Source organism: Eumetopias jubatus, unplaced genomic scaffold, assembly GCF_037043125.1.
Source record: "Eumetopias jubatus isolate StellerSeaLion01/CBP00866 unplaced genomic scaffold, mEumJub1_p1.0 scaffold_3, whole genome shotgun sequence".
NCBI classification, from domain to species: Eukaryota; Metazoa; Chordata; class Mammalia; order Carnivora; family Otariidae; genus Eumetopias; species Eumetopias jubatus.
Window position 1 is genome coordinate 62,513,131 of NW_028274809.1, and position 22,976 is coordinate 62,536,106.

At 38.2% G+C, this 22,976-nt stretch overlaps 1 protein-coding gene and 1 pseudogene across 5 annotated transcripts in view; both read left to right on the forward strand.

Moving 5' to 3' along the window:
* Window positions 1–3,191: 3,191 nt before the first annotated feature.
* FASTKD1 (FASTK mitochondrial RNA regulator 1) overlaps window positions 3,192–22,976 on the forward strand; it is a 43,658-nt gene continuing 23,873 nt past the window's right edge. For 3 of the 5 annotated variants that reach the window (XM_088021646.1, XM_028125197.2, XM_028125228.2), the window contains exons 1-3: window positions 3,192–3,255; window positions 5,823–6,340; window positions 8,503–8,568. In XM_088021646.1, the coding sequence (XP_087877772.1) occupies window positions 5,970–6,340; window positions 8,503–8,568 (437 nt within the window). In that variant the 5' untranslated portion in view covers window positions 3,192–3,255; window positions 5,823–5,969. Of the gene's footprint in view, window positions 3,299–3,329; window positions 3,533–5,822; window positions 6,341–8,502; window positions 8,569–22,976 lie in introns of those variants that run through there. The other 2 variants (XM_028125207.2, XM_028125215.2) reach the window with 2 other exon arrangements.
* Window positions 12,673–13,105, forward strand: LOC114225534 (large ribosomal subunit protein mL52-like; annotated as a pseudogene).

A 22,976-nucleotide genomic window follows, 5' to 3' on the forward strand; every position in this document is an offset into this window, starting at 1 on the left:
GGTCTCTCATTGTACTTTGATTTGCATTTCCGTAATGATAAGTGATGTTGAACATTTTTTCATGTGCCTGTGACCATGGAGAAATGTCTGTTTAAGTCCTTTGCCCATTGAGAAAAATTTTTGTCACTGATTTGTATGAGTTCTTCATATATTCTGGATATTAATCTATCAGATATATCATTTGCAAATATTTTCTCCCATTCTGTGGGTTGCCTTTTCACTCTGTTGATAGTGTTCTTTGATGAATGAAAGTTTTAAATTTTGATGAAGTCAGGGGCACCTGGGTGGCTCAGTCATTAAGCGTCTACCTTTGGCTCAGGTCATGATCCCAGGGTCCTGGGATGGAGCCCCTCATCAGGTTCCTTGCTCAGTGGGGAGCCTGCTTCTCCCTCTCCCACTCCCCCTGCTTGTGCTCTCTCTCTCTGACAAATAAAGAAATAAAATCTTTAAAAAAAATAAATTTTGATGAAGTCCAATTTACTTAGTTTTTTCTCTTCTTGCCTGTGCTGTTGGTTTTATATACAACAAACACATTTTTACCGGCAGAATTACTCCAGGAGAAAAACATTCAAATTAATTTGTGAGGGGGAAAAAAAAACAGTCTCTGATGTTGGAGAAATGCTCATTGTTAAGACTCAATGTTATTTCAAACTAATCTGGCAGGGCTTAAAGCATCTTGTCCTCCTGTTGGACATAAACAAACTCACAGAACATTGACATCAGACAAGGTCACTGTTCCACACAAAATACCTAATACACCTCTCATTAAATGAGTGAATGCTACTTCTTTACCAATTTCAGCTTTATCCCCACATAGTCTGCTTTTCTTATTGTTAGATGTATTAGATGCCCCATCATAGAATTGCCCTGCTTCCTTAAAGCACCCAAGATAGAGCAAACATTTTCTTCCTTAGACCTTCCCCAAAATTACCCAATCAAAGCCCAAATCCTATAATAGTTTCTTTCTAGTACTCTTTTACTGAGCAAGTAAATGATTCCCTGCAGTGTGCATTTTCGTTAGCTGCAACAAGTAATAAACTTCAACTGCAGGCTTCTTGTGATTTTTGGCTGAAGGGCATTGACATTTGCTAGGAGGAAATTAAGAGCCAAACTTTGTTAACCACTTGTTAGCTTTTGTAAAAGATGCTTCTTCATGATTTAAATCATTAGCTAGAATACAATTTTATAGCTATGGACTTAAATTATTACCTTAATTTTGTTCTCAGGTGTGATTTATACATAAATATATATATCTTATGAATGCCCTAGACTGCAAGTAAAGAAAAAAGTTGCTAACAGTGGGGCGCCTGGGTGGCTCAGTCATTGAGCGTCTGCCTTCAGCTCAGGTCATGATCCCAGGGTCCTGGGATCGAGCCCCACATTGGGCTCCCTGCTCTGTGGGAAACCTCCTTCTCCCTCTCCTACTCCCCCTGCTTGTGTTCCCTCTCTCACTGTGTCTCTCTCTGTCAAATAAATAAATAAAATCTTTAAAAAAAAAAAGTTGCTAACAGTGACTAAACAAAAGGGTTTCCTTTCCTTACATAAACAAGATTCCAAAGGAAGGCAAGCTTCTGGTATTTGTTTCTTAGGCCAGTCTCCTTACAATTTTGCAAACTGGTGAGAAGGAGATGAACAGGTCCCAACAGTGAAAAAACTATAGTTACTTTCTTCTAGATAGTCCTGACACTATCATTTAGGCCTTATTGTTGCCAGGAGCTGGTCTGGCACTTGTAGCTCAGCATTGGTATTCTGTTGAACAATTGCACAGAACACCAACATGAGACAAGGCCACTGTCTGACTATGATGGAACAAGACACAGACAAGACCATTCCATAATCATACAGAACTGAGACCAAAACAAGAACATTGTCCAAATCACAAAAAATCACCAAACATCTACCTATCCTGGCTTTTATGAGTGACTGCTCCCTCTTTATCAAATACAGCTGTAACCTCACTTCATTCCTCCTGCCCTATAGACAAAGTTTATTAAGTTACCCAATAATGGAATTATCCCTGCTTCCTCACAGCATCCAGTCCAGAGAAAAGCTCCCTTAGCCTCTCCCAAATCACTTAACACAAGGCTGAATACCATAATAAGTTCTTTCTAACACCTTCTTAATTTGACACTCCTTGGGGTGTGTTCTGCTTCATTGCAACTGGTCAGTAATCCCAACTTTAATTATAGGTCTTTGACTGAAGGGTATTGACACAGGTTATGCCCAGTTTCATCCCTATGCTTTTTCTGATGTTTGTTCTGAAACTCTATCTATTCTGTGCATTAAGGTCAACCTCAGACTTCAAATTTGTTATCAGTTGATCTGTTTCCAAACAATCTAAATCAGTGCAACTCAAAATGTGCTCTGCCATTAGTGGTTGTCTATGGTGTTGGAGATGGGTGATGGGAAGTGACTGCTACTGGTTAGCTGGTTTCTTTTTGGACTTATGAAAATATTTTAAAATGAATTGTGGTGATGCTCCACAACACTAAATGAGGAAAAGCATTGAATTGTACACTGTAAATGGGTAATTTGCTTGGTGTGTAAATTATTTTTAATAAAGCTGTTAAAAAAAAAAAAGTACGGTTCCAAAGACTGGCCTCACCATGACACAAGGGTTGATACTGAGAGTAAGAGTTTACTCTTATAGCCATTTGACACTTATTTCATATATGTTGAATATTTTAAGAAACAAAAATCCACCTGTGTTTTTTCCGTTTACCTTTTCAAATTTCTATTTTCTAAATATTCATTTTTTATTATACGTATATTTTAAAGATTTTATTTATTTATTTGTCAGAGAGAGAGAGAGAGTGCACAAGCAGGAAGAACAGCAGGCAGAGGGAGAGGCAAGCTCCCTGCTGAGCAAGCAGCCTGAAGTGGGACTGATCGCAGGACCCTGGGATTATAACCTGAGCCGAAGGCAGACGCTTAACTAACTGAGCCACCCAGGCATCCCATTTTTTATTATATATTATTAAAAAAATCAGTCTTCCATGGACTGAGAGAAAACCTCAGATGACTGGGAAACAATGACCTAAAGCACCTATAACTTCAACAGTTTAAAATGTGTTGTCCCAGAGTCTCTCAACGTGGAACTACAATGCCCAGAATTCCCCGCGAATGCGTAGGCGACGTCCATTCCGTTGACCTCGCCGCTGCGTCCTCTGGGGCATGTAGTACGGGCCTTCCGCTGAGCACGCTCTGCTGTCCCGGCATTTTTTCCGGTTTGGGGACTGGATCGTCAGAAGATAGGTGATGTCTCTCGAGGAAAGGCTGCAAACTATGTGATATGGGGGTACGGGAGGGAACGCCACAACCGAGCCTGTTACGTCACTTGTTGGGGACCAGAAATAGTCCTGACTTATGAGCCATCGTGACCAGACTTACCTGGAATCCTCCAGAAAAGTTGAAGCTTGTTGAGAGAAGAGCTTAACCTGCAAGTCAGGGCCGGGTAGCGGCGGCAGCTTTTCTATCACCCAGCGTTTTTTCGGTCCTGAGATGCAAGGTTTAGCTGAAAACCTCCTTACGGGTATTGGATTTTTCCAGTGCTTGGAGGAAATTAGGGCTGAGCCCACTGCTAGAGGGGACGCGGGAGATCACTTTCATTGGTTCAGGGCTTACTGTGCGCCCAGCGTGGAGAATGCTTGTAATTTACACAGGGTTTCACTGTTTACCCTGCACTCATAGTCCCAAGGCCCAAACCTAATTTAAAAGGAAACCCTTTTGTTTAGTCACTGTTAGCAACTTTTTTTTTTTGGTTAAATGACTTCCCCAAGGTCATTTATCTGGGGGCAGAACTGGGGACTTGACGTGTTGGTATTCTAGCCATTGAGCTGCTTCCATTTTCTGTTGTGGGTAGATAGGAGAATCTTGAAGATATTCTTGCTGTGTGCAGGGTTTTTGTGTATGTGTGTGACCCAGGTTGGCTTTGGTCAGCATGCTGTACTGATAGCCACAAAGTACCAATACTGTTTTTTTTTCGTTCTTGTGAGCAGACAGCTTAGCATAGCTATAGAGAGGAGTCTGAGGCAATCTTTCAGTGTTGGTTTTTTGATGTAAGGTGTTTCAAGTTGAAAGAATTGAAATAACTGGGTGATTGTCTCAGCTTCACAAGTACTAGAATAGTTTTTTAACCTTTTTGAAAATAGCTTTTCTTATCTGTAAAATGCAAATGATAATATCTGCCTGGTAGGTTAGTTGAGAGAATTTAATGGAATGATATATTTTAGAAGTCCTTTGTGAAATGTTTCAGAAGTGTTAGATGCTATGATTTTAGTCCCAGCTTTTCTGTTGTTTCTCAGTTAGAAATATAAATATTTATAATATGTTTTTAAAACAAATTATCCTTTTTCATAATTATCTTCGGTTCTTAAATTGCTTCATCATGTCTTGATACATTTCTTGATTTCTTTATATGTCCTTATTGGAGCTTTAATCATCTTGCTTATTGGTTTAAACTGATCTAAGGTCAGTAGTGACCAAACCATTTGAGTTCTTTTAGAGTACTGGAAGAAGGGAGCAAGAAATTATCCTGAAAGTAAATATACCACAAACTATTCTGAAAAAAAATTTTAAAAAACATTTTACTTATTTATTTTAGAGAGAGAGGGAGAGTGCACATGTGCAATCGGAGGGGGAAGCAGAGGGGCAGGGAGAGGGTAAGAATCTCAGGCTGACTGGGTGCTAAGGGCAGAGCCCGGTCCTGGGCTGGATCCCACCACCCTGAGATCATGACCTGAACAGAAACCAAGAAGCGGTTGCTTAACCAACTGAGTCACCCAGGTGCCCCTGAAAAAATTTAGTTGTTCATTTATTTTATAAAAGGTTTTATTTATTTATTTGACATAGAACGAGAGAGAGCATGAGTTGAATGGGGGGGGGCAGAGGAAGAGGGAGAAGCAGGCTCTCCACTGATCAGGGAGCCAGACATGGGGCTTCATCCCAGGACTCGGATCATGACCCAAGTCGAAGGCAGATGCTTAACTGACTGAACCACCTGAAAAAAAAATTAAAAAAAAAATGTATGGCTCTCGGGGTGCCTGGGTGGCTCAGTTATTAAGCGTCTGCCTTCAGCTCAGGTCATGATCCCGGGGTCCTGGGATCGAGCCCCGCATCAGGCTCCCTGCTCCGCGGAGAGCCTGCTTCTCCCTCTCCCACTCCCCCTGCTGTGTTCCCTCTCTCGCTGTGTCTCTCTCTGCCAAATAAATAAATAAATAAATAAAACCTTTAAAAAAAATGTATGGCCCTGAATTAATGGCTGTTCCTTGTAAAAATGTTAAAGGTGATATATTTATTTGTTGCAAATAGTTTGACTCATTTGTTTAAAAAGATGGTTCTGAGTTTAGGATTTTTTTCCCTTCTGCTTTTGTGATCAAATTTGAAAACTACATATATGTCAGATTTAACAAACATTTTTTAAATGGAGTGCAGAAAGAAGTCCCTTTTCCTGGACACTTAGTTTCGGACCAAATCCTGCTGTTTGCTTCAGACTAAGAACAAAGTCTCTAGTGGGGTGCCAGTGTGGCTCAGTTGGTTGAGCATCTGCCTTCAGCTCAGGTCATTATCTCAGGGTCCTGAGATTGAGCCCCACATCGGGCTCCCTGCTCAGTGGAGAGTCTGCTTCTCCCTCTTCCTTGGCCTGTCTACTCCCCACCCACCCCTGCTTGTGTACTCTCTCTCTGAAATAAATAAAATCTTAAAAAAAAAAAAACCAAAGTCTCTAGTTAATGCAGAAAAAGCTTGTTACTTTATTTTGAATTTTGGAACTAATTTGTTATTAATAATATTAGCATAACCATGTTAAACCAATCCTTTTACAGAAGCTGCATGTTGGAATGAATGGGATTTGGAGTTATCATAATGGAAGCAAAATACGTGAAGGAAAAATAGTTACCTTTTTATCAGCGTATTGCACCTGACTACTAGTTGCAAGTGGTTTTCATTACCTAAGAAAATTTGTGATGTAAATGAAAAATTACCTTTTAGACTCATTGTTTATAAATATGCTTCGCCTAAGAGCTATTTGTCCGTTCTCCTGGAGAGTGTTTCAATTTCGAACCTGCAGCTGTAAACCACTAATTAGCCAGATGATTACGTGTACAGATGAAGAGCAAGTATTTGATCTTATTGAAAAAAACAAAGCCATACTTTCAGAAAAGCAAGTGGAATGTGCATTTAATATACTTTGGCAGTTTCAAAAGCAGAAGACCAGCTTTTTAAAAAATGTTGACTGTATCAGAGACCATCCCCAATTTCTTACTCTTCATAATTTAGCTACAAGTCAAATGGAATTCATGAATGATGATACTCTGGTGAATGTCTTGTACATCACACAACAGTAAGTAATGTACTTTTAGATTTTATAGAAATGATTGTAGTTTATTTTTATATCTTAATTTTCTAAAAATCTCTTTAAAATGAAAAACTGCGGTTTTTTCTGTAAATAGTTTTCCTGATCATCTAATATTTTTAAGATGTTTAGAGGATATTCATTGTATATGTATATCAAATATCCTGTTGTGCAACCTAAATACATACAATTTTTGTTAATCATAATTCAGTAAAGCTGGGAAAACAAAAAAAAAAAAGAAATTTTACATTGTTTGCAAGGGAATCCAGCCTGCAGAAGAAATGGATTTTCAAATAAAGTATTTAGCAGATATATAAGAGAAAAATAACACACAAAAGTTGCAATAAGTCTCTTTGTCTCTTTCATGGAAAAACAGCAGTTTTCTCACATGATTATCCAACCTGTATATCAGTATACATTTGCTTTCTCAGTGGTTGTATTAACTTGGAAAATGATGAATAAGACAAAATTAAACAAGTCTTTTTTGCAGGACTCTTCAGAGCCTTTAATATGTTAATATATGTTATAAATATCTAAGCGAGGTCAGGTTCCAACTTACCAAAACATTGTGTTAAATACCTCATCAGACTCATGTCTGTTCGGCAGATGGAGAAATGCTGCTTGGTGATGATTTGTCTAAAAACTATATTCCTATGTTTCCCTTCTAAGTCATATTTTAATAATGGAAGGATTTCAAGAATAAAATATAATTTTATTTTCAAGTTTTAAAAACAGCATGTAGTTCAATTTTGCTTCATGGCTCAACCTGAAAGTCTTTGATTTTTAGGAGACAAACTAATATAGCCTTAACATTATAAAGATGTTGAAATTGGTTAAAAAGAGATTTTTATACATACAAAATACAGTATATGTGTTTTAGTTATATAGAAAGTATTCATTGTTAATGAAGATATACTGGAAGAGGGACTCTTATGTGCTCTGGTGGTACAATATATATCAAAAACTATAAAAATACCCTGGATCCAATAATTTTGCTTCTAGGATTTATCCTAAGAAAGTAATCCAAGATGCATATAAAGGTCACTGTACATTGATATTCATCTCAACATTTTTTATAATATTGAAAAACTAAAATTCTAAAAGTAGGTGTGTGTTTAAATGATATTATATTCACGTAAGGGAATAGTATACAATGTTTAAAAATTGTTGTGGGGTGCCTGGGTGGCTCAGTTGGTTAAGCAACTGCCTTCGGCTCAGGTCATGATCCTGGAGTCCCGGGATCGAGTCCCGCATCAGGCTACCTGCTCAGCAGGGAGTCTGCTTCTCCCTCTGACCCTCCCCCCTCTCATGTGCTCTCTCTCTCTCTCTCATTCTCTCTCTCAAATAAATAAAATCTTTAAAAAAAATAAATAAAAATTGTTGTGAATAATATGTCATGGACAAATGTCCATAATATAATGTTAACTTATTGAAAAAGGCAGAATATAAAAGTGTAAAAGAAATATGTGTATTTCATATGTGTGTAGAAAAGATAACTGGAATAAAATGTTCCAAACTAATGATGGTGGTTATTTATTAGTACAGACCTATAAATGATTTTTAGTACCCTATTCAAGTTTTTCTTTATTTTACAAACTCTCTCCTATAAAAATATTTTTGTAATCAGAGCAAATTAATATATATTATGTGTACTTTTAACATAATATGTATCATTGAACATTTTCATTGTTTAGTGGAAGGCATTGAACAGATAAAAGAATGAGAGAGGCATGGGATAAAATGTAGGTGTTTATTATATTGCATCAAGGAAAGAGAATACTGAAAAGGGAATGGACCAGAAATAAGGACTGTGTAAGAGTACGAGAACTTGAGATTCACTTTTGCATTATAATTCTTACTTGCATAATTGTTTTTATTTTTTTAAATTTATTTATTTTTAATATTTATTTTTTTGACAGAGAGAGACAGCGAGAGAGGGAACACAAGCAGGGGGAGTGGGAGAGGGAGAAGCAAGCTTCCTGCTGAGCAGGGAGCCCGATGCGGGGCTCAATCCCAGGACCCTGGGATCATGACCTGAGCCGAAGGCAGACGCTTAACGACTGAGCCACCCAGGCGCCCCTTGCATAATTGTTTTTAATAATTTAAAAGTGTTTATGTATGGAAAATGATTTTCTCTTGATTTTATTGAGGTGTGCTACTGAAGCCCATGACCTGGTTGCAGCGCTAGTTACAGAAGCATGGAGAAGACTGGAAAGGCAAGTACTCTGGGTTCATCATCTTAGATTCCAGTTACCCTATACAAGGTTAACTCAGTAAAATCTTGTAGAGAAAGAATAGGGAGCTGCTGCCTACCTATCATCTTCACTGAAAAAAAAATGTGAACTCATTTAGGTTGAGGATTTTTTGATCGTGTAAAGGAAAATAATAAGGAATGTGTATTTTCCTTAAGAGGGAAAGAAAACTCGAATATTTTCTCTTTAAGAGTGGGAACAGTGTGCTTTTGCAAATATATAATTAATCAAAATATAAGTAAGGTGCAGTAACAGCTATTTGGCTTTTTGGATCTTCTTTTCTGAAAGATTCTACTTCAGAAAGAAAAGATTCAAGGTGCTTGGCTGACTTAATTGGTAGAACATGAGATTCTTGATCTTGGCATTGTGAGTTCGAGCCTATATTGGGGGTAGAGTTCACTTAAAAAACTTAAAAAAAAAGAAAAGATTCTCTGAGCGATAGGTGAGAAAAGAAGACACCAGTTTACTGGAAAGGGAAACTACTTAACATTGTTTAGCAGCATTTGTAGGTACTTATTTATCACTTCTTTATGGAGAGGCAATGAACATAACTCATAGGTGACTTAGAAGTTTTCAAGTCTACTGCTGTGAATATGATCAGATCTCTTTCCTGTACATAGCTATATTTGTAGCATGTTGCCATAATCAGTAATCATCTAGAAAAATGTAAAATTTGTTCCAGGTGTTTTTATGAGTATAGAGAAGTCTATTTTTTTTAAAGATTTTATTTATTTATTTGACATAGAGAGAGAGAGATCACAAGTAGGCAGATAGGCAGGCAGAGGGAGAGGGAGAAGCAGGCTTCCCGCTGAGCACAGAGCCCGATGTGGGGCTTGATCCCAGGACGCTGGGATCATGAGTAGACTCTCAACCGACTGAGCCATCCAGGGGCCCCTAGAGAAGTCTATTCTATAAATAAAAAACTATATTATTTATACTTTATAAGAATATGTGAGAAACTCCATTTATAAAAAAAAAAGGGAGATAATAACAGACCTTATTTTGGGAAATGTTTAGCTATTTCTGAAAATTTTGAACTTTTTGACATAGGGATTCAGCATAGCCTATATCCATTATTAGTGGAGTATAACAAATGTTAGTGAAGAAAGGGAAAATCAAAGTGGGAAAGAGAAAGGAGGATTTAAAAACCACAGAACAGAGAGGTGGTTCAAGATGGTGGCACAGAAAGACCCTACTCACTCTACCAAGGACACACCAAATTTACAGATACCTATGGAACAACTGTCTCTGAAAAAGACCTGAGGACTAGCTGAACAACTCCTCCACAACAAATGATGCAAGGCCACCTCGTGATAGGTGGGAGAGGCAGAGGCATGGTCTCACCAAGAACCCCACTCCCAACTCAGGGACTCACAAGAGGGAGGGATCTAACAAATATGGAGTGGATCCCTGAGGAGTGAGGAGTTTGAGCCCCACATCAGGAACCCCAACTCTTGGGACCTGTACCAGAGAGATGAGCTCTCAAAATTGGCTTTGAAAACCAATGGGGCTTACATCAAGGAAACCCAAGGGTTGTAGGAAACTGGGACTCTGCTCTTAAAGTGTTCACACACAGACTTACTTGTCCTGGGACCCAGCACGAAAGTAGCAGTTTGGAAGTGCCTAGGCCATATGTGATGGATTCACTGGGTAAGTTTAAAGTGCCTGTCAGAGGGACAGGGGTCTATTGGAACCCTCTCTGTGGCTAGAGGCACTGGTGGGCACTCTTTCTGCACTCTTCTACCTTGCTAGCACCAGCAATGGCAGGTGGCATTTTTGCATTCTCCCTCTACCTTGTAAAAGCTGTTTGCCCTGCCTTTGTGCTCCCCTATGGCTCTGCCCCACCAAACCTGTTGGGCCAGCTTCCCCTGGCCCAGTGCCCCTTGCAGCCCCACACTGCGAAAGCTGGTAGGCAGCTTTGCCTTGGCCTGGTGCTCCTCTTGGCCCTGCCAAAGCTGGCAAGTATGGCAGTCCATAGAAGGAATGCCCTTTGAACACCTGCCTCTGGTGTCCAGGGAGGCTTGTGTTTCTGGGACGCATGGGACTGAACCAGTCAGAGTTTTTGGCAGGCTAATACCCATAAAGGACTACACAGATAGCAGACTGAAATATCCCAGTCTTCCTGTGACCACTCCTTCACGACCGAAGAGATAGATGTTTTGCCTAATACATAGGAACAGACACTGAAAGTCAAGGAAGAAAGAAAACAAAGGAATATGTTCTAAATGAAAGAAGAAGATAAAACCCCTGAAAAAAACCTTAATGAAACAGGGATAAGTAACTTACCTGATAAACAGTTCAAAATAATGGTCATAAAGTGCTCACTGATCTCAGGAGAAGAATGGATAAACACAAAACTTCAAGAAAGAGATGGAAAACGTAAGAAAGGACAAACAGAAGTCATGGAACTGAAGAATGTAATAACTAAACTGAAAGACACACTGCAGAAGTTCAACAGCAGACTAGATGAACCAGAAGAAAGGATTAGTGACTGGGACCAGGGGACTCAAACAGAGCAGCAAGAAAAAAAAAAGTGGAGTTACCTTATGGGGGCTATGGGACAACATCAAGTGAATAGTGTTCTCATAATAGGTGTCCCAGAAGGAGAAGAGAGAGAAAGGGATAGAAAACTTATTTGAAGAAATATTAGCTGAAAACTTCACTAATCTGGGGAAGGAAACAGACATTTAGATCTAGGAATCCGAGAGAGTTCCAAATAAGATGAACCCAAAGAGATTCACACCAAGACACATTATAATTAAAACGTCAAAAGTTAGAGAATCTTAATAGCAGCAAGAGAAAAACAGCTTGTTATGTATTGTTATGTACAAAGGACCCATGATCCCCGCCCCCCCGCCCCTCCCTCCCCTCCGCCAAGACTCTTACCAGGTTTTTCAGCAGAAACTGCAGGCCAGAAGGGAGTCACATGATATATGTAAAGTGCTAAAAGCAAAAAAACTTCCAACCAAGAATATTCTACTTGAGAAGATTATCATTTAGAATTGAAGGAGAGAGGGCGCCTGAGTGGCTCAGATGGTTAAGCGTCTGCCTTTGGCTCAGGTCATGATCCCAGGGTCCTGGGATCGAGTCCCACATCGGGCTCCCTGCTAGGCAGGGAGCCTGCTTCTCCCTCTGCCTCTGCCTCTCTCTCTCTCTCTCTGACTCTCATGAATAAATAAATAAAAAAAGAGTTTAAAAAAATAAAAAGAATTGAAGGAGAGAAAGTTTTCTGGACAAGCAAAAACTGAACAAGTTCACCAGTACTAAACTAGACTTATAAGACACATTAAAGGTACTTTAAGCTGAAAAGGAAGGCCAATTGGTAACAAGAGAATATATGAAAGTAAAAATCTCTCTGGTAAAGGTAAATATATAAAGGGTAGTGGACTAATCACTTATAGAGTTAACGTGAAGGTTAGAAGATAAAAGTAGTAAAAATAAGTATAACTACAACAGTTAGTTAAGGGATATACAAAATAAAAAGATATAAAATGTGACATCCAAAACATAAAATGTGGGAAGGGAAGTAAAAATGTAGAGTTTTAGAGTACATTCAGACTTAACTTGCTATCAACTTAAAATACACTGGTATATGTATAGGCTGATATATGTAAGCCTCATGGAAACCACAGAACAAACATGTATGGTAGATATACAAAAGATCATGAAAATGGAATGGAAACATAACACCAAAGAAAGACATTAAGCCATAAAGGAAGAGAGCAAGAGTTAAAAGGAGCAGAGAAGAACTACAAAACAGCCAGGAAACATAACAAATGACAGTAGATAACCACGTATAATTATTTTTATTTATTTATTTTTTAAAAGATTTTATTTATTTATTTGACAGAGACACAGTGAGAGAGGGAACTCAAGCAGGGAGAGTGGGAGAGGGAGAAGCAGGCTTCCCGCGGAGCAGAGAGCCCGATGCGGGGCTCGATCCCAGGACCCTGGGATCATGACCTGAGCCGAAGGCAGACGCTTAACGACTGAGCCACCCAGGCGCCCCTCTATAATTATTTTAAACATAAATGGACTGATGCCCACTTCTGGCTCTGTGGCCTCAGCATGGTTGCTTTAGGTGTCCTGAAGCTGCACAGCAGTGTGGTGGCTCAGGTGGGCAGCCAGTGGCAATTGCAGTGAGTGCCAGTCTGGGGAGAAATGGGGGACCAGAAGCTGGGCTGAATCCTCACCGGACTGTTTTTCTCCACCCAGGCAGGGCGTGGCTTCCAGCCCCTCTGCTAAGGGTCCCTTACAGAGTTCCCAAACTAGTCTTACACAGATGGCTGTCCTGCACTCCAGTGAAAGGCTAGCTTCAAAGAAAAGCCCAAAGGGAGAAGTTTGCTAGATGAGTTATACTGCTGTCAGAGGAAATGGATACTAGATTACAGGCATGGCAGCTTAGGCAGCAGGAGAAGTTGCAGAAAGGAGAAAGGAAGCAGAAAAAAATGCCCTTAAACCTGAAGGGGCTCTACTGCAGAACGCACTACCAAGTCAATAAAAAGCAATTCCTGTCTCCCTTCCCCAGCCTCTCTCTGGCTTTCTTTTCCATCACCTACATGCCTCACCCTAGCCAAAAGAGAGCCTTCATGTTCCCCATCTGTCTTCAGAGCACAAGATCACTGCCTAGAGGGGTTGGCTCAGTGCCCTCATCCCTGGCTCCATTCCAGTTCAGCAGAATCTTGCTCTGGGATACTTACTCCTTTTGCAAGCCATAAGGCTGGCCCAACTATGAACAGTAACTGCTCTGTGAACGTGAAGAAGGGGCAGCAGTTTTCCTGGTTTTAGCTAAGGATTTAAGCCTTTAATAGCCCATACCCAGCTCAGGCTGAGTGTGGTTATTCATCCAATAAATGTTTTGGTGAAAAGGGCAACCCCTCCCCCCCATAAATGGACTAAATTCTTCAATCAAAAGATACAGAGTGGCTGAATGGATAAAAAAAGCAAGACCCATCTATATGCTGCCTATAAGAGGCTCCCCCCAGATGTAGCGACACAGGTTAAAAGTGAAGAGATGGAAAAAGTTGTTCCATGCAAATGGAAACCAAAAGTAAGCTGGGGTAGCTACACTTATATCAGACAAAATAGACTTAAAACAGACTGTAATAAAAGGAAAAGATGGGCATCACATGATGATAAAGGGCTCAATCTAGCAAGAAGATACATTTGCAAATATTTGTGCACCCAACATAGGAGCACTTAAAAGTATAAAGCAATATTAACAGACTTAAAGAGAGAAATCAACACCAATCCAGTGTTAATAAGGGCTTTTAATATCCCACTTACATCAATGAATAGATCATCCATACAGAAATAATAAGGAAACATCAGCCTTAAAATACATCAGACCAGATGGATTTAGATATATGCAGAATATTCTACCGAAAAGCAGAATACACATTCTTCTCAAGTGCATGTGGAATATTCTCTAGGATAGATAATATGTTTGGCTATAAAACAGATCTAAAGAAATTTTAGAAGATTGAAACCCTGTCAAGCATGTTGTCAGACCACAATGATATGACAGTGGGAATCAATCACAAAAAACTGGAAAAATTACAAATATGTGGAGATTTAACAACATGCCACCAGACAACCAATGGATCAATTAAGAAATTGAAGGAGAAATAAAATGAAATAAATAAATGAAAATGAAAATATAGCTTTCCAAAATCTGCAGCAAAAGCAGTTCTTTTTTTATTTATTTAAAGATCTTATTTATTGGGTGCCTGGGTGGCTCAGTTGGTTAACTGACTGCCTTCGGCTCAGGTCATGATCCTGGAGTCCCGGGATCAAGTCCCACATCGGGCTCCCTGCTCAGCGGGGAGTCCGCTTCTCCCTCTGACCCTCTACCCTCTCATGCTTTCTATCTCTCATTCTCTCTCTCTCTCAAATTAAATAAAATCTTAAAAAAAATAAAGATTTTATTTATTTATTTGACAGAGCGAGAGACAGTGAGAGAGGGAACACAAGCAGGGGGAGTGGGAGAGGGAGAAGCAGGCTTCCACTGAGCAGGGTGCCCAGTGCGGGGCTTGATCGCAGGACCCTGGGATCATGACCTGAGCTGAAGGCAGACACTTAATGACTGAGCCACCCAGGCGTCCAGCAAAAGCAATTCTAATAGAGAAGTTCATAGTGATAGAGACCTACTTTAAGAAACAAGTAAAATCTGAAATAATCTAACTTTATACCTAAAGGAACTAGTAAACAGAGCAAATGAACCACAAAGGTAGTAGAAGGAAGAAAATGACAAAGGTCAGAGAAGAAATAAATGACATAGAGACTAAAGAGGGGTGCCTGGGTGGCTCAGTCAGTTAAGTGACTTGGTTTCAGCTCAGGTCATGATCTCAAGGTTGTGAGATTGAGCCCCGAGTCAGACTCTGCTCTCAGCATGGAGTCTGCTTGAGAGATTCTTTCCTTCTGCCTCCTTCTCTGCCCCTCCCCCCATTTGTGCCTGTGTGTGCTCTCTCTCAAATAAAACAAAATAGTGAGAAAATAGAAAAGATTGATGAGGGGTGCGTGGGTGGCTTAGGTGGTTAAACATCTGCCTTTGGCTCAGGTCATGATCTTGGTGTCCTGGGATAGAGCCCCACATTGGGCTCCCTGCTCAGTGGGGAGTCTCCCTCTCCCCCTGCTCCCCCCGCACCCGGCCCACTTGTGCTCTCTCTTTCTCAAATAAAAAAGGAAAAGATCAATGAAACTAAGCTGGTTCTTTGAAAAAGTAAACAATTGATAAACTTTTAGCTATTTACTAAGAAAGAAAGCTTAAATAAATGCAATCAGAAATGAAAGAGGGAACATTATAACTGATACCAAAATAATACAAAGGCTAATAAGCAGCTGTGATGAACAATTATATGCCAACAAATTGGACAACTTAGAAGAAATGGATAAATTCCTAGAAACAAACAGTTTTCCAAGACTAAATCATGAAGAAATAGTCTGAATAGACCAATTACTAGCAAGGAGATTGAATCGGTAATCAAAACACTCCCAACAAACAAAAGTCCAGGAGCAGACAGCTTCAGTGGTGAATTCTACCAAACATTTAAAGAAGATTTAATTCCTCCTCTTCTCAAACTCTCCCAAAAATTTGAAGAGGAGGGAACACTTCCAATCTCATTTTACAAGGCCAGCATTACTCTGATACCAAAAGCAGACAAGGACACCATAAAAATGAAAATTACGTCAGTGTCCCTGATGAACATAGATGTAAAAATCCTGAACAAAATATTAGCAAGCCAAATTCAATAATACATTAAAAAGATTTGTGGTTCAACATCCACAAATCAATGTGATATAGCACATTAACAAAATGGAGGATAAAAATTACATGAACCTCTCAATAAATGCAGAAAAAGCATTTGACACAATTCAACATCCATTTATGATAAAAAACTCTCAACAAAGTAGGTAGAGAGGAATGCCCCTCATCATAATAAAGGCCATAAATGACATACCCACAGCTAAGATCATGCCCAGTGATGGAAAGCCCAACATTTTTCCTCATGGTCATGAGCAAGACAAAGATGCTCACTCTTATCACTTTTATTCAATACAGTATTGCAAATCCTAGCCAGAGCAATTAGACAAGAAAAAGAAATAAAAGGCACCCTAATTGGAAAGGAATAAGTAAAGCTGTCACATTTGCACATGACATGAAAAAATATTTTTCTATATATAAAACCCTAAAGACTCCACCAAAAGCCTGTGAGAACTAATAAAGTAATTCAGTGAAGTTACAGGATACAAAATCATTATAAAAAAATCTATTGTGTTTTTGTACACTAACAACAAACAGTGAGAAGTAGAAGGACAGTCCCATTGTAAGAGGACAGTCCCACTTACAATTGCCTCAAAAACAATTACATACCTAGGGATAAATTTAAACAATGAGGTGAAAGACCTGTACACTGGAAATTAAGACATTGGTGAAAGAAATCATAAGAGGACACAAAAAATTGGAAGATACTCCATGGTCATGGATTGGAAGAATTTATATTGTTAAAATGTCCCTATTACCCAAAGCAACATATTGATTCAATGCAACTCTATCAAAATTCTAATGGGGTTTTTCACAGAATTGAACAAATAATCCTAAAATTTGTATGGAACCACAAAAGATCCCTAATAGCCAAACAATCTTTTTTTTTTTTTAAGATTTATCTATTTATTTATTTGAGAGAGAGAATGAGCGAGCGAGCACAACCGGGGGGGGGGGGCAGCAGAGGGTGAGGGAGAAGCAGGCTCCCTGCTGATCAGAGAGCCTGGTACGGGGCTTGATCCCAGGACCCTGGGATCCTGACCTGAGCTGAAGGTAGCTGCCCAACCGACTGAGCCACCCAGGTGCTCCACCCAAAACAATCTTGAGAGTAAACAGGGGAGGCACCATTCTCCCTGATTTCAAACCATATTAGAAAGCTATAGTAATCAAAACAGTATATTATTGGCATAAAAACAGACACATAGATCAATGAAACAGAATAGAAAACCAGGAAATAAACCTGTGCACATATGGTCAATTAACTTATGACAAAGGTGACAAGAATATACAATGGGGAAAGAATAGTGTCTTCAATAAATGGTGCTGGGAAAACTGAATAGCCACATGCAAAAGAATGAAACTGGACTACTATCTTACACCATACACAAAAATAAACTCGGGCGCCTGGGTGGCTCAGTTGGTTGGGCGACTGCCTTCAGCTCAGGTCATGATCCTGGAGTCCTGGGATCGAGTCCCACATTGGGCTCCCTGCTCGGTGGGGAGTCTGCTTCTCTCTCTGACCCGCTTCCCTCTTGTGCTCTCTATTCTCATTCTCTCTCTCTCAAATAAATAAATAAAATCTAAAACAAACAAACAAAAAAACACAAAAATAAACTCAAAATGGAGTAAACCACTTGAATATAAGACCGGAAGGCATAAAACTCCTACAAGAAAACAGGCAGTAAGCTCCTTGAAATTGCTCTTGGTGATATATATATATATATATTTTTTTTTCTTTTTTTGATCTGACTCCAAGAGCAATGGCAACAAAAGCAAAATAAACCAAGTAGACTACATTAAACTAAAAAGCTTTTGCATAGTGAAGAAAATTATCGACAAAAAGGCAACCTACTGAATAGGAGAAGATCTTTGCAAATCATGTATCTGAATAGGGGTTAATATCCAAAATATATAGAAAACTCCTACAACTCAATTAACAACAACAACCTGATTAATTAATTAATATGGGTAGAGGACCTGAATAGATCTTTCTCCAGAGAAGACATGCAGATGGTCAATGGGCACACGAAAATATTCTCAACATCACTAATCATTGGAATTGCAAATCAAAACCACTATGAGGTATAATCTCACTACTGTCAGAATGGCCATTATAAAAAAGACAAGAAGTAACAAGTGTTGGTGAGGATTGGGGAAAAGGGAACCCTCTTGCACTATTGGTGGGAATATAAATTGGTACAGTCACTATGGAAACCATTATGGAGTTACCACAAAAACAAAAAGTAGAATCACCATTGATCCAGTAAATCCACTTCTGGGTATTTATCCAAAGAAAATAAAAATACTAATCAAAAGATACATGTTCATGGAAGCATTATTTATAATATTCAAGATATGGAAACAGCCAAAGTGTCCACTGATGGATGAACGGATAAAGATGTGGTGTGTGTACACACGTGAACACACACACATAATGGGATGTTACTCAGCCATAAAAAAAAGAATGAAATCTTGCCATTTGTAAACACATGGGTGGACCTTGTGGATATTAGGCCAAATGAAATAAATCAGACAAAGACAAATATGATTTCATTTATACGTGGAAATCTAAAAAGCAAATGAGTGAACAAAACAAAACATAAATGCAGAGAATAGATTGGTGGTTGCCAGAGGGGAGGGGAATTGGAGGTTGGGCAAAATAGGAGATGGTGGTGGGCAGGAGGTACAAACGTCCAATCACAAGTAAGTCATAGGGTTGCAATGAACAGCTTGGTGGACCATAGTCAGTGATATTATGTTACATATTATGTGACTTTATATGATGACAAGAGGAAACTAGACTTATTGGGGTAGTCATTTCACAGTGTATATAAATATCAATTCATCATGTTGTATACCTGAAACTAATGTAATGTTAAATGTCAATTATACCTCGATAAAAAATAAAAACCATGGAGGCTAAGTAACATGTTACTAAACAATGAATTGATGAACCAAAAAGTCAAACAAGAAATCAAAAATTACATTGAAACAAATGAAAATAAAAAAACCAAGTTTCCAAAATCTTTGGGATGCAGCAAAAGTTCTAAGAGGCAAGTTTATAGTAATATAGGCTGACATCAAGAAGCAAGAAAAAAATCTCAAACAATGTAACCTTACACCTAAAGGAGTTAGAAGAACAAACAAAACCACAGCTGAGCAAAAGGAAGGAAATAATGAAGATTAGAGCAAAAATAAATGATATAGAAACTAAAAATACACAATAGAAAGATCAATGAAACCAGGAGCTGGTTCTTTGAAAGATCAACAAAAGTGATAAACCTCTAGCCAGTGTTATCAGAGAGAACCCAAATAAACAAAATCACTAATGAAAGAGAAGAAGTAACAACCAACACCACAGGGGGCGCCTGGGTGACTCAGTCAGTTATGCATCCAACTCTTGATTTTTGGCTCAGGTCATGATATGGTTCTGGGATTGAGCCCTATGTCGGACTCCACGCTTAGCAGGGAATCTGCTTAGGATTCTCTCTCCCTTTTCCTCTGCCCCCTCCCACTGCTCATGCTCTCTATCTCTCTGTAAAATAAATAAAATCTTTAAAAAAACAACCAACACCACTGTTACAAACAACTGTAATAGAATATTATGAAAACCTATATGCCAACAAATTGGGCAACTTAGAAGAAATGGATGAATTCTTAGAAACATATAACCTACTAAAACTAAAGCAGGAGGAAATAGAAAATTTGAAGACTGATTACCAGCAATGAAACTGAATCAGTAATCAAAAAACCAAAAACCAGAAGTCTAGGACCAAATGGCTTCACAGGCGAATTCTACTAAACATTTTTTTTTTAAAGATTTTATTTGTTTGACAGAGAGACACAGCGAGAGAGGGAACACAAGCAGGGGGAGTGGGAGAGGGAGAAGCAGGCTTCCCGCTGAGCGGGGAGCCCAATGCAGGGCTCAATCCCAGGACCCTAGGATCATGACCTGAGCCAAAGGCAGACCCTTAACCACTGAGCCACCCAGGTGCCCCTCTACTAAACATTAACTAAACAGAGTTAATACCTATTCTTCTCAAACTATTCCAAACATAGAAGAGGAAGGAAAAGTTCTAAATTCATTCTGAGGCCAGTATCAACGCTGATACCAAAATCAGATGACACCACAAAAAGAACTACAGGCCAATATCTCTCATGCATATAAATGCAAAAATCCTCAATGAAATATTATTGAAGCAAAAGACTTTACTCTGAAAATTATAAAATACTGATGAAAGAAATTCAAGATGGTGTAAAGAAACGGAAAGACATTCATGCTCATGGATTGGAAGAAAAAATATATACTACCCAAAGCAATCTACAGATTTAATGCAATCCCTATCAAATACCAACAACCTTTTTCACAGAACTAGAACAAACAATCATAAAATTTGTATGGAACTACAAAAGACCTCTAATAGCCAAAGCAATTTTGAAAAAGAAAAAACTGGAGGTATCACAATACCAGATTTCAAGTTATATTACAAAGCAGTAGTAATTAAAACAGTATGGTGCTGGCATAAAACTAGACGGATCAATGGAATAGAACAGAAAACCCAGAAATAAACCCACAATCATATGGTCAATTAATCTTTGACAAAGGAGGAATGAATATCAAATGGGCAAAAGACACTCTCTTCAACAAAGTGTGTTTTGAAAGCTGGACATCCATATGTAAAAGAATGAAATTGTACCACTTTCTTTTTTTTTTCACCATACACCAAAATAAACTAAAAATGGATTAAAGATCTAAATGTGAAACCTGAAACCATACAAATCCTTGAAGAGAGCATAGGCAGTAATTTCTCTGACATTGGTCATAGCAATATTTCTCTAGATACATCTCCTGAGCCAAGGGAAATAAAAGCAAAAATAAACTATTGGGACTACATCAAAATAAAAAGCTTCTGCACAGCAAAGGAAATAATCAAAACCAAAAGGCAGCTTACTGAATGGGAGAAGATATTTGCAAATGACATATCCAATAAAGGGTTAGTATCCAAAATATATAAAGAACTGTTATAACTGAACATCCCAAAAACAAATTATCTAATTAAAAATCAGCAAAAGACATGAACAGGTACTTCTCCAAAGAAGACATCCAGATGGCCAACAGACACATGAAAAGATGCTCAACATCACTCATCATCAGGGAAATGCAAATCAAAACTACAATGAGATAATTCCTCACACCTGTCAGAATGGCTAAAATCAACAACACAAAAAACAGGTGTTGGCGAGGATTTAGAGAAAAAGGAACCCTCTTGCAATGTAAACTGGTGCAGTTACTGTGGAAAACAGTATGGAGGTTCCTCAAAAAGTTAAAACTAGAGCTACCCTATGATCCAGTAATGGCACTACTGGGTATTTACCCCAAAAATACAAAACACTAATTCAAAGGGATACATACACTCCAATGTTTATAGCCCCATTATTTACAATAAATAGCCAAACTATGGAAGCAACCCAAGTGTCCATCAATAGGTGAGTGACTAAAGAAGATATACTACATTTATACAATGGAATATTCAGTTATAAAAAAGAATGAAATCTTACCATTTGCAACAACATGGATGGAGCTAGAGAGTATAATGCTAAGTGAAATAAGTCAGAGAAAGACAAATACCATATAATCTCACTTGTATGTGGAATTTAAGAAACAAAACAAATGAGCAAAGAAAATAGAGGAGAGACAAACCAAGAAACAGATTAAGTATGGAGAACAAACTGATAGTTACCAGAGGGGAAGTGAGTAGGGGAGGGATGGCTGAAATAGGTAATGGGGATTAACAAGTAAAAAACAAAACCAACAAACCACAACAGCTCTCCTAAACCAAGTAGAAACCTAGGGCAGAAAGGAAAGGATTGACTAAGATGCAGAAGAGAGAACAGGATATTTATCAGTAGACAGAGAGGAGCAGGCATATCACTGGTTATTATTACCCCATCTTATGCCCTTTCAGCATAATGCTTCTTAAAGCATAAACCATGATAAATCTTAAAATTGTAGTTACATGTATGTATAAAACTGTATATATATGTAGTTATATCTGTTGGTCATTGTTAATATGTGCTGGATTAAATGAAATAGGATCAAACAGTTCTCTGGGCTGAGAGATTCTACATTCATTTACTGAATTGTGATTTTAATAAATCTCATGACCTAAACTCATCTGTCTTCTCTTCTCCATTTTTGCATTCCCTTTATCTGCAGTTATCTTTTATTGAGAGTAAGGAGAAATACCTTATTTCTTTTGTAAGGAGTCCAAACTACTGGATTTTTGGGTTAAATTTGGTCATTGTTGAAAATAGCTCAGATTTTAAAATTTTTTCTTTAAAGCAGCATTATTATGTGTATTATGCACCTTGAACAAATCAGTTGTAAAATAGATGCTTTTTTTTGTTTTTCTGTTAAACCATTAAATTACAAATGTACACTTGTACTTCCCAATCAGACATTTCCTTTTAATTTTTCATTTCAAAATAGCTTAGAAGATTTTATTCTATATGATGTTGTTTATTTTTAGTGATACTTTTATTTTTTCATAATGATAATGTTTAAAAAATTTTAAAACTCTAATTTGTATTTCCTATGTAGAATTTTTAATAGTGTCATAAAATAACTTCTGTTTTTTTGGTCTCTATGGCCTATGATGTTAATTTTTTTGTTACTACATTTGCTATTAATGATTTTGTTAAAATGTTTAGAAATGTTATATAAACATAATTTGTAATGATTCGAATATGGTACATTATGGGTTAACACTGTATGATGGATCTTAGCAAGGGTAATTAGCATGTATTTGAATTAGCATGTATTTGTTTTAAAGATTCCTCCATGATTTGCATGATTCAGTTGTTCTTTTTTGCTGTGTGGTATTTTATGAATATGTACAATTTATGCAATGTACTTTTGATAGATTGCAGTTTTTTGCTATTAACATGTGCTGCTGTGGACTTCATTATGCTTGTCTTAGTGAATTCAGTCTTTTTTTTTTTTTTAAAGATTTTATTTATTTATTTGACAGAGAGAGAGATAGCGAGAGAGGGAACACAAGCAGGGGGAGTGGGAGAGGGAGAAGCAGGCTTCCCGCCCAGCAGGGAG